The sequence below is a fragment of the Leucoraja erinacea genome, chromosome 4, assembly GCF_028641065.1.
Source record: "Leucoraja erinacea ecotype New England chromosome 4, Leri_hhj_1, whole genome shotgun sequence".
NCBI lineage: Eukaryota > Metazoa > Chordata > Chondrichthyes > Rajiformes > Rajidae > Leucoraja > Leucoraja erinaceus.
Genome location: NC_073380.1, coordinates 16,747,500 through 16,759,868, shown reverse-complemented (window position 1 = coordinate 16,759,868; position 12,369 = coordinate 16,747,500). Strand labels below are relative to the sequence as shown.

General features: G+C 44.2%; 1 protein-coding gene across 2 annotated transcripts in view; it reads left to right on the top strand.

The window, feature by feature from the left end:
* The window catches only part of fbxl2 (F-box and leucine-rich repeat protein 2), a 144,832-nt gene that overhangs the window by 56,778 nt on the left and 75,685 nt on the right, over positions 1-12,369 (top strand). For both annotated transcript variants that reach the window (XM_055633817.1, XM_055633816.1), the window contains exon 3: positions 8,252-8,306. In XM_055633817.1, the coding sequence (XP_055489792.1) occupies positions 8,252-8,306 (55 nt within the window). The remainder of the gene's footprint in view (positions 1-8,251; positions 8,307-12,369) is intronic.

The window sequence follows — 12,369 nt, the reverse complement described above, 5'->3', positions numbered from 1 at the left end:
TATTCATCTTTTCCTCGTATGTGGATGTTCCTCTTATGTTAAATTGATTCTTATCACCTTGTGTTTGAATTTTTCATTTGCTAAGAAACATTGACACTTAATTTATCTGATGCACCTGAGCAAAAAACAATCTGCTGAAGGAACTCAGTGGGACAGGCAGCATATGTGGAGGGAAAAAGGCAGTCAACTTTTGGGTCAAGACCTTTCCAGATTGACCCCAAGTCTCTCGCAGTGTTTTGGTTTTTGTTTATCATCTTTGTAAATCTCTGCCGCACTCATCAGTGCCCCATACAGTAATCAGTACCCCATACAATAATCAGTACTCCCAAGTACTTCAACAAGGGCTTCATTCAGTTTTACCATAACATCTAATTTTCAATTCTGTCTCAATAGCGATCAACCATGTTGCCTATTTTTTGTAATAGTCTTGCTCATCTGTAGTGCAAGTTTTAAATTTAGCCATTACATTTGTATCTCATCAAACATCTATTGTCTATTGTCTAATAAAGGTAGGAGGTTCTGGCATTTGAAGGAAGTCATGAAGCATGTTTTAGTGGGGAAGAATTAATGTAACGGTATTTGCAATGTCACCAGATTTGTAGCACCTAGAGTCATAGAGTAACACAGCACCTAAACACGCCCTTTGGCCCAACTTGCCATGCCGACCAAGATGCCATCTATACTAGTTCCACTTGCCTGTGTAAGGCCCATATCCCTCTAAATCTTTCCTATCCATTTACCTAGAAAAGGACAAGAAAATGTGTGTAAAGATACAAAATTGAAGGAGGGAATCTGATCCTGGAATCAGATTTGCCAGTAATATAGTAAATGAATGAGTAGGAGGCCTTTCAAAGATATGTTGTCATGCTCATATGAGGGGGGATATAGTTGATCTAATGATATGGTTTCCTGGATGGCTAAATATATATGAAAATTAAAATGGAAGCTTATGAAAAGTGTAAGGTTCACCAAGGATATTACTTTCTATTTTTTTTAATGTTCAGTGCATGAGGGAGAGTGCACAGGAGTTCAGCTTGAATGCTACCAGCGATAAAAGGAGAAATCAAGGAAGTTGGGGTGGTCTATAAGATTAGATTTGATAGACTCACAAAAAACTGCTGATTCTTTAATCTCGAGCAACAATCATTTGAGCATCTGTGTTCTTGTGTGTAGGATTGATGCAGGGTTTGAAGCCCAAAGGATGACCATTCCTTTCCAGATTGTTGATTTGATGGGTGCCATGAACGATTTTAATGGAAGGATAAATGAAAGAAAATTGGAAACCATAAGGAACCATTTTTAAGTTAAAATTGTGGGAGTGTGATGTTTTCATCAGGGTAATTTAATGAAAACACCTATGATCTGGAATGCACTGACAAGGTATAATGAAAGTAGGAATAATACATTTCAATAGAAGATTTCAATAACTACTTGAGGTGGATTATGTGTAGAATGGTGGTGAAAGGATGGTTCTTTCATGTAGTTTGGTCAATTGGAATGATTCTATTAGAAGTAGTAAGTCATTCAATCCAAATAAAATGAAGTTGAATTATTTTTCTTATGAAGTACAGAATGCTGCCAAGTCTGTATTGTTTCTCATTCTAAAAGTTTCTACCTTGAACTAATGGATTATAGGATGATTGAAAGTGGGAAATTCAATTTCAGGTCAGTGGTACTACTCCAACCTTAAAGTGTTCTCTATAACATATGAGGCTTTCAAATTTGGATGTTATCCAATTTGTTTGTAACATGGGTTAAAAGAGGCTCATTAAATTGGAGTTTTATTGGAATTGTCAACAATAGGCTCCAGATGATCACCTTTGTGAAGGCCGGAGTGCAGCTGCCAAGAACCACAGCAGCCAGGAATCCGTCAGGAATCCTGGCGACTGCGCAGGACTGGCAGCTTTCCGTAGACCTGGTGAAACAGCTGAAGTTCCCACAGCACATTGCCACGACCACCCTGAGGCCAGATATCCTCCTGGTCTCAGAGGCGACCAAAAACATCGTCTTGTTGGAACTGACAGTGCCGTGGGAGGACCGTCTGGAGGAGGCCCACGAGAGGAAGTTGGCCAAGTATGAAGAACTGGTCATAGACTGCCACAAGCAGGGCTGGAAGGCAAGGTGTATGCCCATCGAGGTTGGCCGCAGAGGTTTTGCAGGGCAATCACTCTAATAAGCCTTGAGTGCACTGGGCATCAACGGAGTGGGGAGGAGAAGGGCCATCAAGAACACCACAGAGGCAGCGGAGAAGGCCTCGAGATGTCTCTGGATCAGGAGAGGAGGTCCATGGGGAGGAGCAAATGCCACCTGAACACAAGTCGTGGTCTGATCAACCACGGCTGGGTCGCCTGGGTCAGGGTGTCTGATGTTGAAAGACCCGAAACACCCAATGACCCCAGGTTACATCACTGATGATGTGTTCAGGAGCATCTATCGATGTATTTGTATCATCCTGACTTTTTATAATGTAGATGTCCTTTACTTGTGCTTTAAGTGGAGACATTTCAGATAGTGATTTTAAGTCAAGTTTATTATCAATTGCACAAAGTACAAGTACACTGAAAATCTCTTCAGCATGAAGAAAGTTTCTGACTTAAAACGTCACCTGTTCATGTTCTCTTGGGATGCTGCCTGACCTACTGAGTTACTCCAGCATTTTATGTATTTCCTTGATAAACCAGCATCGGCAGTTTCTTGATTCTACAATGAAAATCTCACTTGTAGCAGCATCGTAGGCACATAGACTCAGCCCAACACACGAAAATAACTATGTTGGAAGTAACTGCAATTGCTGATTTATACTGAAGATAGACGCAAAATGCTGGAGTAACAGAGGAAGATAGCATCTCTGGAGAGAAGGAATAGGTGATGTTTCAGGTCAGAATTCTTCAGACTTAGTCAACCATCCCTTTCCCTCTGATCTGCATCCTGGACGTAATCATACCATTTACATTTGCATCCATGTTGTTAATCTTATCTATCTATATTACTAAAAGTCTGTTCTTGACCGGTTTTGGCCATCTGTGCTGCGATTTCCGAGAGAACGCCGCCACCTACGGCCGTCATTTTTGGCCACCTCGCTCAGAGCCCCCCTCCGCCGTATGTGTGCCGAGGATTTTTCCCGTCGATGAAAAATGACAGAGATATTAATGATTTTACAAAATTCCCCATTCTCTCTGCTTGCGGCATGGGGGAGGGACTATAAAACCAGGAAGTGGTGTGCCTCAATTAGTCTGCAAGCTGGAGGAAGGCAGAGGGTCACGTTTCTCTGAGCTGTGAATAACACTGCACATGTCCACACAACTGTGACTAAGTACCCTTAATGTGGTTTGAAAATGAGAATATGGTTAAAGTAAAAAAGCACTGCCTGCAAATGGTTGTTTGGGGGGGGTTTGGGTTTTGAAATAAAAAAGGCTCTCTCTCTCTCCTCTCTTCCCCTCTCTCTCCTTTTTCTCCCCCCACCCCTCCCTGTCCCCCCCCCCTTCTCCTCTCCCCCCCCTCCTCCTCTTCTCTCCCTCCCCCTCTCTATACTCTCCCCCCTACTCATGCTCTTTCCCTCTCCTCTCCTTGACCACTTTCTCCCGACGCCCCCCTCAATCCCCCCTCCCCTCTCCCTCCCCCTTTTTCCCCCCCTCCTCTCCCCTCTCCTCTCATCCCCTCCTCCACTGTCCCCTCACCCCCCCCTAACCCCCCCTCCCCCACCTCACCCCCTCCCCCCCTCCCCTCCTACTCCCCGGTCACATCAACTTCCCTTCCCCCCCTCCACAAACCCACCCTCCCTCTCCTCATCCCCCTCATACCCCCTCCCTCAGCTCAACCCCCTCTCCCCTCACCTCCCCCCTCTCCCCCCCTCTCTCTCCCCCCCTTGTCTCTCTCTCTCCCCCCTCCTCTCTCCCACCTCTCCCTCTCCTCTCTCCCCCTCTCCTCTCCCCCTCCCTCTCCCCTTCCTCCCTCTACCCCCCCCTCTCCCCCCCCCCTCCCTCCCCCCTCTACTCTCCCCCTCTCCTCTACCTCTCCTCTTTCCTCTCTCTTTTTCTCCACTCCTCCCCTCCATCCCCTCCCCCACCGTCCCTCCCCTAAACCCCCCTCCCCTCCACACACCCCCTACCCCGTTTCCTTCCACCCTCCCTGCTCCTCACCTCTCCCCCTCCCTCCACTCTCCCCTCCCCTCCCCCCCCCTCCCCACACCTCTCCCCACTCTCTCCCCCTCTCTCTCACCCTCTCTCTCTCCTCCCCTCCACCCCCACCTTTCCCCTCTCACCCACCCTCCCTCTTCTCCTCCTCGCCCCCCCCTCTCCCCCTTGACCCTCTCTCTGTGTCTCTGCCTCTTCTCTCTCTGCCCTCACTCTCTACCCCCGCCTCCATCTCTCTAGGTGTGTCTGCAAGTTGGGGGCTATGCGTCAGTAGATAGGGTGGTTATGGGGTAAAAGGAGCAAATTAATAATATTAATATAATATCAAGGGGGGTAATTAGCGTGGGTGCGGGGGGCGGGGGGATAGTTAGTGTGTGTGATGCTGCATGCCGCCTCCCCCCCCCCCCCCCCCCCACAACCGCACATTGGGGGAACAGACCCAACGGGTCTGCACTTGGTCTAGTATATATTAAAAACAACAAAGGTTCCAGCATTGAAGACACAGAGCAAATGACTGTGCACCAGGTTGGAGGGTGGGGGGATTGCCCATGGAAGAGAGGGGGGCCTGGAAAGGAGAAGGGTATTACTTGAAATTGGAGAATTCAATGTTCATACCGTGGGGTTGTAAGCTACCCAAGCGGAATTTGAGGTGCTTTTCCTCCAGTTCGTGTCTACCCTCACTCTAGCAATGTAGGACAGTAAGACAATGTAGGACAAGGGTGGTGAATCTGTAGAATTCATTGTCACAGAAGGCTGTGGAGGCCATCAATTGATATTTTTAAGTCCTAGATGGTTAGATTCTTGATTAGTATGGGTGTCGGGGGTTATGAGGAGAAGGCAGGAGAATGGGATTAGGATGGAGAGGTAGATCAGCCAGTATTAAATGGTGGAGTAGATGATGGGCCGAATGGCCTAATTGTGCTAAAAATGATTAGCAATCTGGAGATCCAGCAAATCTTGGCAGACAGAACGCATGTGTTTGGCGAAACATGGTACACCGCTGATCACAGACTTCCAATCAGAAAAGCAAACTTCCCCCAGTGCTCTCTGACTCCTCTCACGAAACCAATTGTGGATAAAATTGGCCAATGCACCATGTACTTAACCGTTTGGACCATGAGGGACCTTCTCAAATACCGCATGGTATCTAAGTCCACTTAGATAATGCCACCTTCTTCTGTCTCCATCTGGTGTCTTACGGGCCTGTCCCACTTGGCGATTTTTTTCGGCGACATATTTTAGCACTTTGTCCAGACAATTGTCTTTTAGATGACTTTTCAACATGTTGAGGACATCAGCAGCAAGCATTTTCAAAAAGGTTTGGGATATCCATATTTGTGCATGCTTGTTTTGAGTCCCCTGTTTTCTTACAGTTGAAGGAAAAATGCAGAGTTTAAATGCATGAAGATTTTAAGGACAACAAAGCCTTCACTCTGCAAGTTGTGAATTAATCTATTTGCCATTTATGATCCGTTTGAAAAATGGCATCCTTTTACCAATAATTTAATACGGCATATGTAATTGGTCCAAATATTGCAAATGGTAGAAGCTATCATGTTTTGTGCCATTTTAAATGGGTGAATTACCTTTAATTGCGCTGGATTTATAGATTGTACCCAATCTTAGTTGTGTACATTCTTGTTGACGTACAAATAGGACTTAAATGGTTAGTAGTTTTTCAAATCTTGTCCTATTGTAAGGAAGCTTGCAAACATTTTGCATTAAAGAGAAAGCAAATACCATTAATACCTGCACACTAAAACTGTATGTTCTTGAACTTCCCATATCAAATCAGAAATCCCTTTTTATCAGAGAGGCATCCTGCTCTTCGACCTTATTTTTAAAATGATCTTTTTATTCTTTCTGAACAAAGTTAATCTCCCATACCATACATTTGTTTAATCTGGCATTCAGTGTTTTTTTTTTTTAATCTCTGCTCCCTCCAGGGTCTCTGAAAAGATATTGGACCTGAAATTTTAAATGTTGGGCCTTTCTATAATTTAATTTAATTCACAGTTTAGTAATTGTGGAAAGCTTTGTAATTCCTGAACGTGACCAATCTGTGCATTTGTCATACTCATACAGCATAGAAAGGGTCCCTTTGGCCAAACTTGCCAACGCCAACCAACATGCCTCATCTACACTTGTCCCACCTACCTATGTTTGGTCCATGTCCTTCGAAATCTATCCTATCCATATACCTGTCCAAATGTCTTTTTAACACCTGTCCAAATGTTGTTGGAGCAGTATGTGTTGTAAACACTTGTATTTGTACTAAATTGTCTTGTGTTATATGTAATAAACCTTAAATGTTTAAAGTTATTTGCATTAAATCTGTATATAATTCAAGATTCTGTTGCCACTATTTAGAACATAAACATAGAAAATAGGTGCAGGAGAAGGCCATTTGGCCCTTCGAGCCAGCACCGCCATTCATTGTGATCATAGTTGATCATCCACTATCAGTAACCCGTGCCTGCCTTTTCCCCATATCACTTGATTCCGCTAGCACCTTGAGCTCTATCTAACTCTCTTTTAAATTCATCCAGTGAATTGGCCTCTACTGCCTTTTGTGGCAGAGAATTCCACAAATTCACAACTCTCTGGGTGAAAAAGTTTTTTCTCATCACGGTTTTAAATGGCTTCCCCTTTATTCTTAGAATGTGGCCCCTGGCTCTGGACTCCCCCAACATTGGGAACATTTTTCCTGCATCTAGCTTGTCCAGTCATTTTATAATTTTATACGTTTCTATAAGATCCCCTCTCACCCTTCTAAATTCCAGTGAATATAAGCCCAGTCTTTCCAATCTTTTATCATATGACAGTGCCGCCATCCCGGGGATTAACCTCGTGAACCTGTGCCTCAATAGCAAGAATGTCCTTCCTCAAATTACGAGACCAAAACTGCACAGAATACCCCAGGTGTGGTCTCACCAGAGCCCTGTACAATTGCAGAAGGACCTCTTTACTCCTGTACTCAATTCTTCTCGTTATGAAGGCCAACATGCCATTAGCTTTCTTCACTGCCTGCTGTACCTGCATGTTTACATTTGGTGACTGGTGTACAAGGACACCAAGATCTCGTTGCACTTCCCTTTTCCCTAATCTGACACCATTGAGATAATAATCTGCCTCCATGTTCTTGTCGCCAAAGTGGGAAACCTCACATTTATCTACATGATACTGCATCTGCCATGCATCTGCCCTCTCACTCAACCTGTCCAAGTCACCCTGCAAACTGTTAGCATCCTCTTTGCAGTTCACACCGCCACCCACCTTTGTTTCATCTGCAAATTTGTTAGTGTTACTTTTAATCCCATCATCTAAATCGTTAAGGTTACACAGAAAAGCTGGAGAAACTCAGCGGGTGCAGCAGCATCTATGGAGCGAAGGAAATAGGCAACGTTTCGGGCCGAAACCCTTCTTCAGACTGATCGGGGGTGGGGGTGGGGGGGGACAAGAAAGGGAAAAGGAGGAGTAGCCAGAAGGCTGGAGGGTGGGAGGAGACAGCAGGGGAGCTGAGGAAATCGTTAATATATATTGTAAATAGTTGCGGCCCCAGCAACGAGACTTGCGGCACTCCACTCGCCACTGCCTGCCTTTGTGACAGGGACCTGTTTATTCCTACTCTTTATTTCCTGTCTGCCAACCAATTCTCTATCCATGTCAATACCCTACCTCCAATACCACCTGCTCTAATTTTGCCCACTTATCTCCTGTGGGACATTATCAAAGGCTTTCTCAAAGTCTAGATACAATTTTTTACAGTGATGAACAATTTTTATAGTTCATCCATGCGGTCTATAAATCTTTTGTATTTGGATGTGCCAGAAAGTTGAGCCAAGAGATCTCAGAAATACTCTAACTGTGACCAAGGAAGGGGACAATCATTTGTGGAAATTACAGAGGGGGGTTGCATGTTCTCTCCCTCAGAAAATTCAAAGTAATTACACCGGTAATAACTTTTATGGTTAGCTTGTAGTAAAAGTGCAAGAACAGTTAAGATTTTTTTTGTAGCATGAATACTGAAAATCTGATGGCCATTATTGTAGAATGGCATTTTGTTAGGATCTGTTTGCAATTACAATTTGTGTTATATTTTGATTTTGTTTTTATAGAATATTTTCCTTCTTGGATGTTGTCACATTGTGTCGGTGCGCTCAAGTTTCCAAGGTACAGTATTCTTGCTTTAATCACCAGAACTAAATGCTATGAACACTGCTGGGTATATTGCCAAATTGAAGTACCAAAACATTAGTTACAGTTTCTTGCAATTGAAATAACCGAAACATCACATGAATGGACTAATCTTTTGTTTGCCATACCCTTTATAACATTGTGAAGATAAGGCCTCCTTCACAACACTGTCCACCTGACACCACATTTATGGAGCCATGCACCTGCCCTTCCAGATCCTTTTGCTCTGCAGGATAGTACAGGATATGGTACAGGATATGTACCATATACTGTGCAGGTCCTGCCCTAGTTTGAGATATCAAAGTGCAATACCTCACACATGTCATAGTTAAATTTGATTTGCCATTACTTGGCCCACCTTCCCAATTAATCTAGATCTTGTTGTAAACATATAGTTCCTCCCTGTCTACTATACCACATATTTTGGAGTTGGCTTCAAATTTACTAGCAGTGTCACCCAAATCGTTAATGTATATAACAGCATGGGACCCAGCATGGACCCCTGTGGCATTGCATGTCACAGGCATCCAATTCGTAAAACAACCCTCAACAATGACCTTTGTCTACTACCTCCAACCCAATTTTGAATCCAGTTGGCTAGCTCACCCTGGATTGCATGTGAGTTAACTTGTAACCTATCATTTGGGACCTTGTCAAAGGCCTTGCTAAAGTCCATATAGACAACGTCCACAGCCCTGCCCTTCTTGGCAATTTCTTCAAAAAACTCCCATCGGATTTGTGATACCTAATTTCCCACGCTCAAAGCCATGCTGACTATTCCTAATACATTTATTGTCTCAACACATGCTGAAGGCCATGTTGATCTTCAAGGGCATCTATTATTTTCTTAGCCACCTAATATAACTTGCAAAACCATTGGGGATTTTCCTTTATTTGCATTTCATGTCCTCTTTTTTGCCTTCTTGATTACATTGGAACATGGTACAGCACAACACAAGAATAGGCTCTTCGGCCCTGTGCCGAACATGATGCCCAGACTATCACACGTATCGGCAGATAAATCGCATCCCTCCATGCCGTGCATATCCATGTGACTATCCAAAAGTATTTTAAATGCTGCCAATCAGCTTGAAGCACCTCCCTTGGCAGAGCATTCCAGGCACTCACCACCCTCTGTGTGTAAACAAAAAAATCTTGCCCCACACATCACCTTTAAACTTTGCCCCTCTCACCTAAAAGCTATGCCTACGAGCATTGAAATATGTTCTGACTACCTTATCTATGCCTCTCATAATTTTATATACTTCTATCAGATCTCCCCACAACCTCCGGCGTACCAGAGAAAACAATCCAAGTCTGTCCAACCTCTCCCTGCAGCTAATATCCCCTAATCCAGGCATCATTCTGGTAAACCTCCTCTCCACTCTTTCCAAAGCCTCCACATACTGTAATGGGGCGACTGAAACTAGGCACAATACTCCACTAGCGGCCAAACCATCGTCCTACAAAGTTGCATCATGACTTTACAAGTGTACCGCTACACTTGTACTCGAGGAGGAATTCTCTTGATTCCAAATGCCTAATATTACATATGCCTCCTGCTCCTGACTAGAGCTTCAACATCTCTTTGTCAACCAGGATTTCCTGAACTTACCAGCTCTTCACTCTTAACAGGAACATGCTGCCCTTGTACTCTTGCTAACTCACTTGAAACCCTGCCACTTGCCAGCCACCCCCTTATCTGCAAATAGTTCCTCCCAATTGATTTGTGCCAGTTCTTACATAATGAGTCTAAAATTGGCCTTGCTGCAATTCAGAACGTGAACCTGTGGGCCAATTCTATTCTCCTTCATAACAACTTTAAAACAAATACAATTATTGTCATTGGTCCCAAAGTGCTCCTTTTCTGACACTCCACTCACTTGCCAGAAATCGTTCCTTAAGAGGCAGTCCAGTGTTGTGCCCTCATAAGATCATGTGATAGGAGCAGAATTAGGCCATTTTGCTCATCAAATCTATTCCGCCATTCAATCATGACTGATCTATCCCACCTAACTCCATTCTCCTGCCTTCTCCCCATAACCTGACACTGGTACTAATCCAGAATTTATCTCTCTGTCAAATATATTCACTGACTTGGCCTCCACAGCCTTCTGTGGCAAAGAATTCCACAGATTCACCACCCTCTGACTAAAGAAATGTCTCCTCATCTCCTTCCTAAAAGAATGTCTTTTAATTCTGAGGCTTTGACCTCTAGTCTGAGACTCTCCCACTAGTGGAAACATCCTCTCCACATCCACTCTATTCAAGCCTTTCAATATCCTGTACGTTTCAATGAAGTCCCCCCACATTCTTATAAACTCCAGCGAGTATAGGGCCAGTGCTGCAAACGCTCATCATATGTTAACCTACTCATTCCTTGGATCATTTTTGTAAACCTCCTCTGGACCCTCTCCAGAGCCAGCATATCTTTCCACGGATATGGGACCCAAAATTGCTCAAAGTATTCCAAATACAGCCTGACCAGCACCTTATAGAGCCTCAGCATTACATCCCAGTTTTTTTATACGAGCCCTCTCGAAATAAGTGCTGGCCCTCTAGAAATAAATGCTCGCCCTTCTTCTTCTTCTTGCGTGTGGCGTGCACTGCCTAAAGTTGTAAGCCAACTTGTTCTGTTTGATCTTCTGTTTGTGCACACCAGGTTGATTGCATTTGTTGAAACAGGGTGGACCATGTGAAGGTTGCAATCTCCCACCCCAATGCTAGCCCTCTGTATATTGATTAAGGAAGATTTCTTGGGCTCATTTAACAAATTCCATCCACCCAAGACCTTTAAACTAAGAGACCCAGTCAATATAAAAGAAGTTGAATTTCCCACTAATACTACCCTATTATCTTTACAGCTATCTGCAATCTTCTTACACAACTGACTAATTCATGCTGACTACAGGAGGGAGCCTGTAATACACTCTCGTCAAAGTGATCCTTCCCTGAGTTCTATTTCTAAGTTCTACCCCCAATAGTCAAGATAATCCCCCAAGAGTATCCTCTCTGAGCACTGTAATTATGTCATCCTCTCTTAATTGCACCTCTATCACGCCTGTAGATCTCTGCCAGTCTGCCCTTCTCTCAGCCAGGTTTTTAGTTTTGGCAAAAACATCTCAGTCTCTGAGCCAATTCATGTCCTGAATCCATCCGCTTTACCTGTTAAGCCTCTACCTTTGAAATAAATACAGTCTACGTCATTGAATTTCCTCTGTCTATACCATACATCTGTCTGGCCCTGACTGCTAATCTTGCTCTAATTTGACACCAGTGTTTAACCCACTTGCTTCTTTTCTGCTCTGGGAACAACACTCCTGCCAATCTAATTTAACCCCTCTCGAATAGCATGAGAAAATCTCCCTCCCAGAATATTCGACCCATTCCAGTTCAGCTGAGGGGGGAGGGAGACGAAGAGGGGGGGGAGAGTGGAGAGAGAGGGGGGTGGGAGTGGGGGAGTGGGGGGGGGAGGGGGGAGAGAGAGGGAGAGGGCGGACTTCAACTTGTTGGCGGTGGGCCTCAGGACTTCGCGGGACCTCTGAAGGGGGGGGGGGGGGGCGGCTGACTGAGTGCGAGCGGGAGGTGACAAAATGACTGCTAGTCGGGGGGGGGGGGGTGGGTGGGGGTTAATGTAACGTAATGTAACTCGCAGCGCGTGCAAAAACAGTGGCCAGCAGGCTGCGCTTTGAAAACTGCGCAGCTGGCTGCGAGGAGCAGAGCGATTGTGACGTCATCAGCTCGTTAGCTTTAAAACATATCTCAGATTTGTGAACAATTTTAATAAAAAACTCAAGAAATAATTCATCAAATTTTCCGTTGAGACGATTTTTGAAATCATGAGGTAAATCTCTATCGGAATACGTAAAGATTTCACTGTTAGCACATCGTGTTTTCGAGGAGATGTGAATCACAAACAAACAAGACACACACACAGACAAATAAATACATCCACATCCAAGATCAGAGTTTTATAATAATAGAATTGTAATTTTGTTTTTAAAATTCTACATTTCCAAAATCCAGTATAATTTCCAAT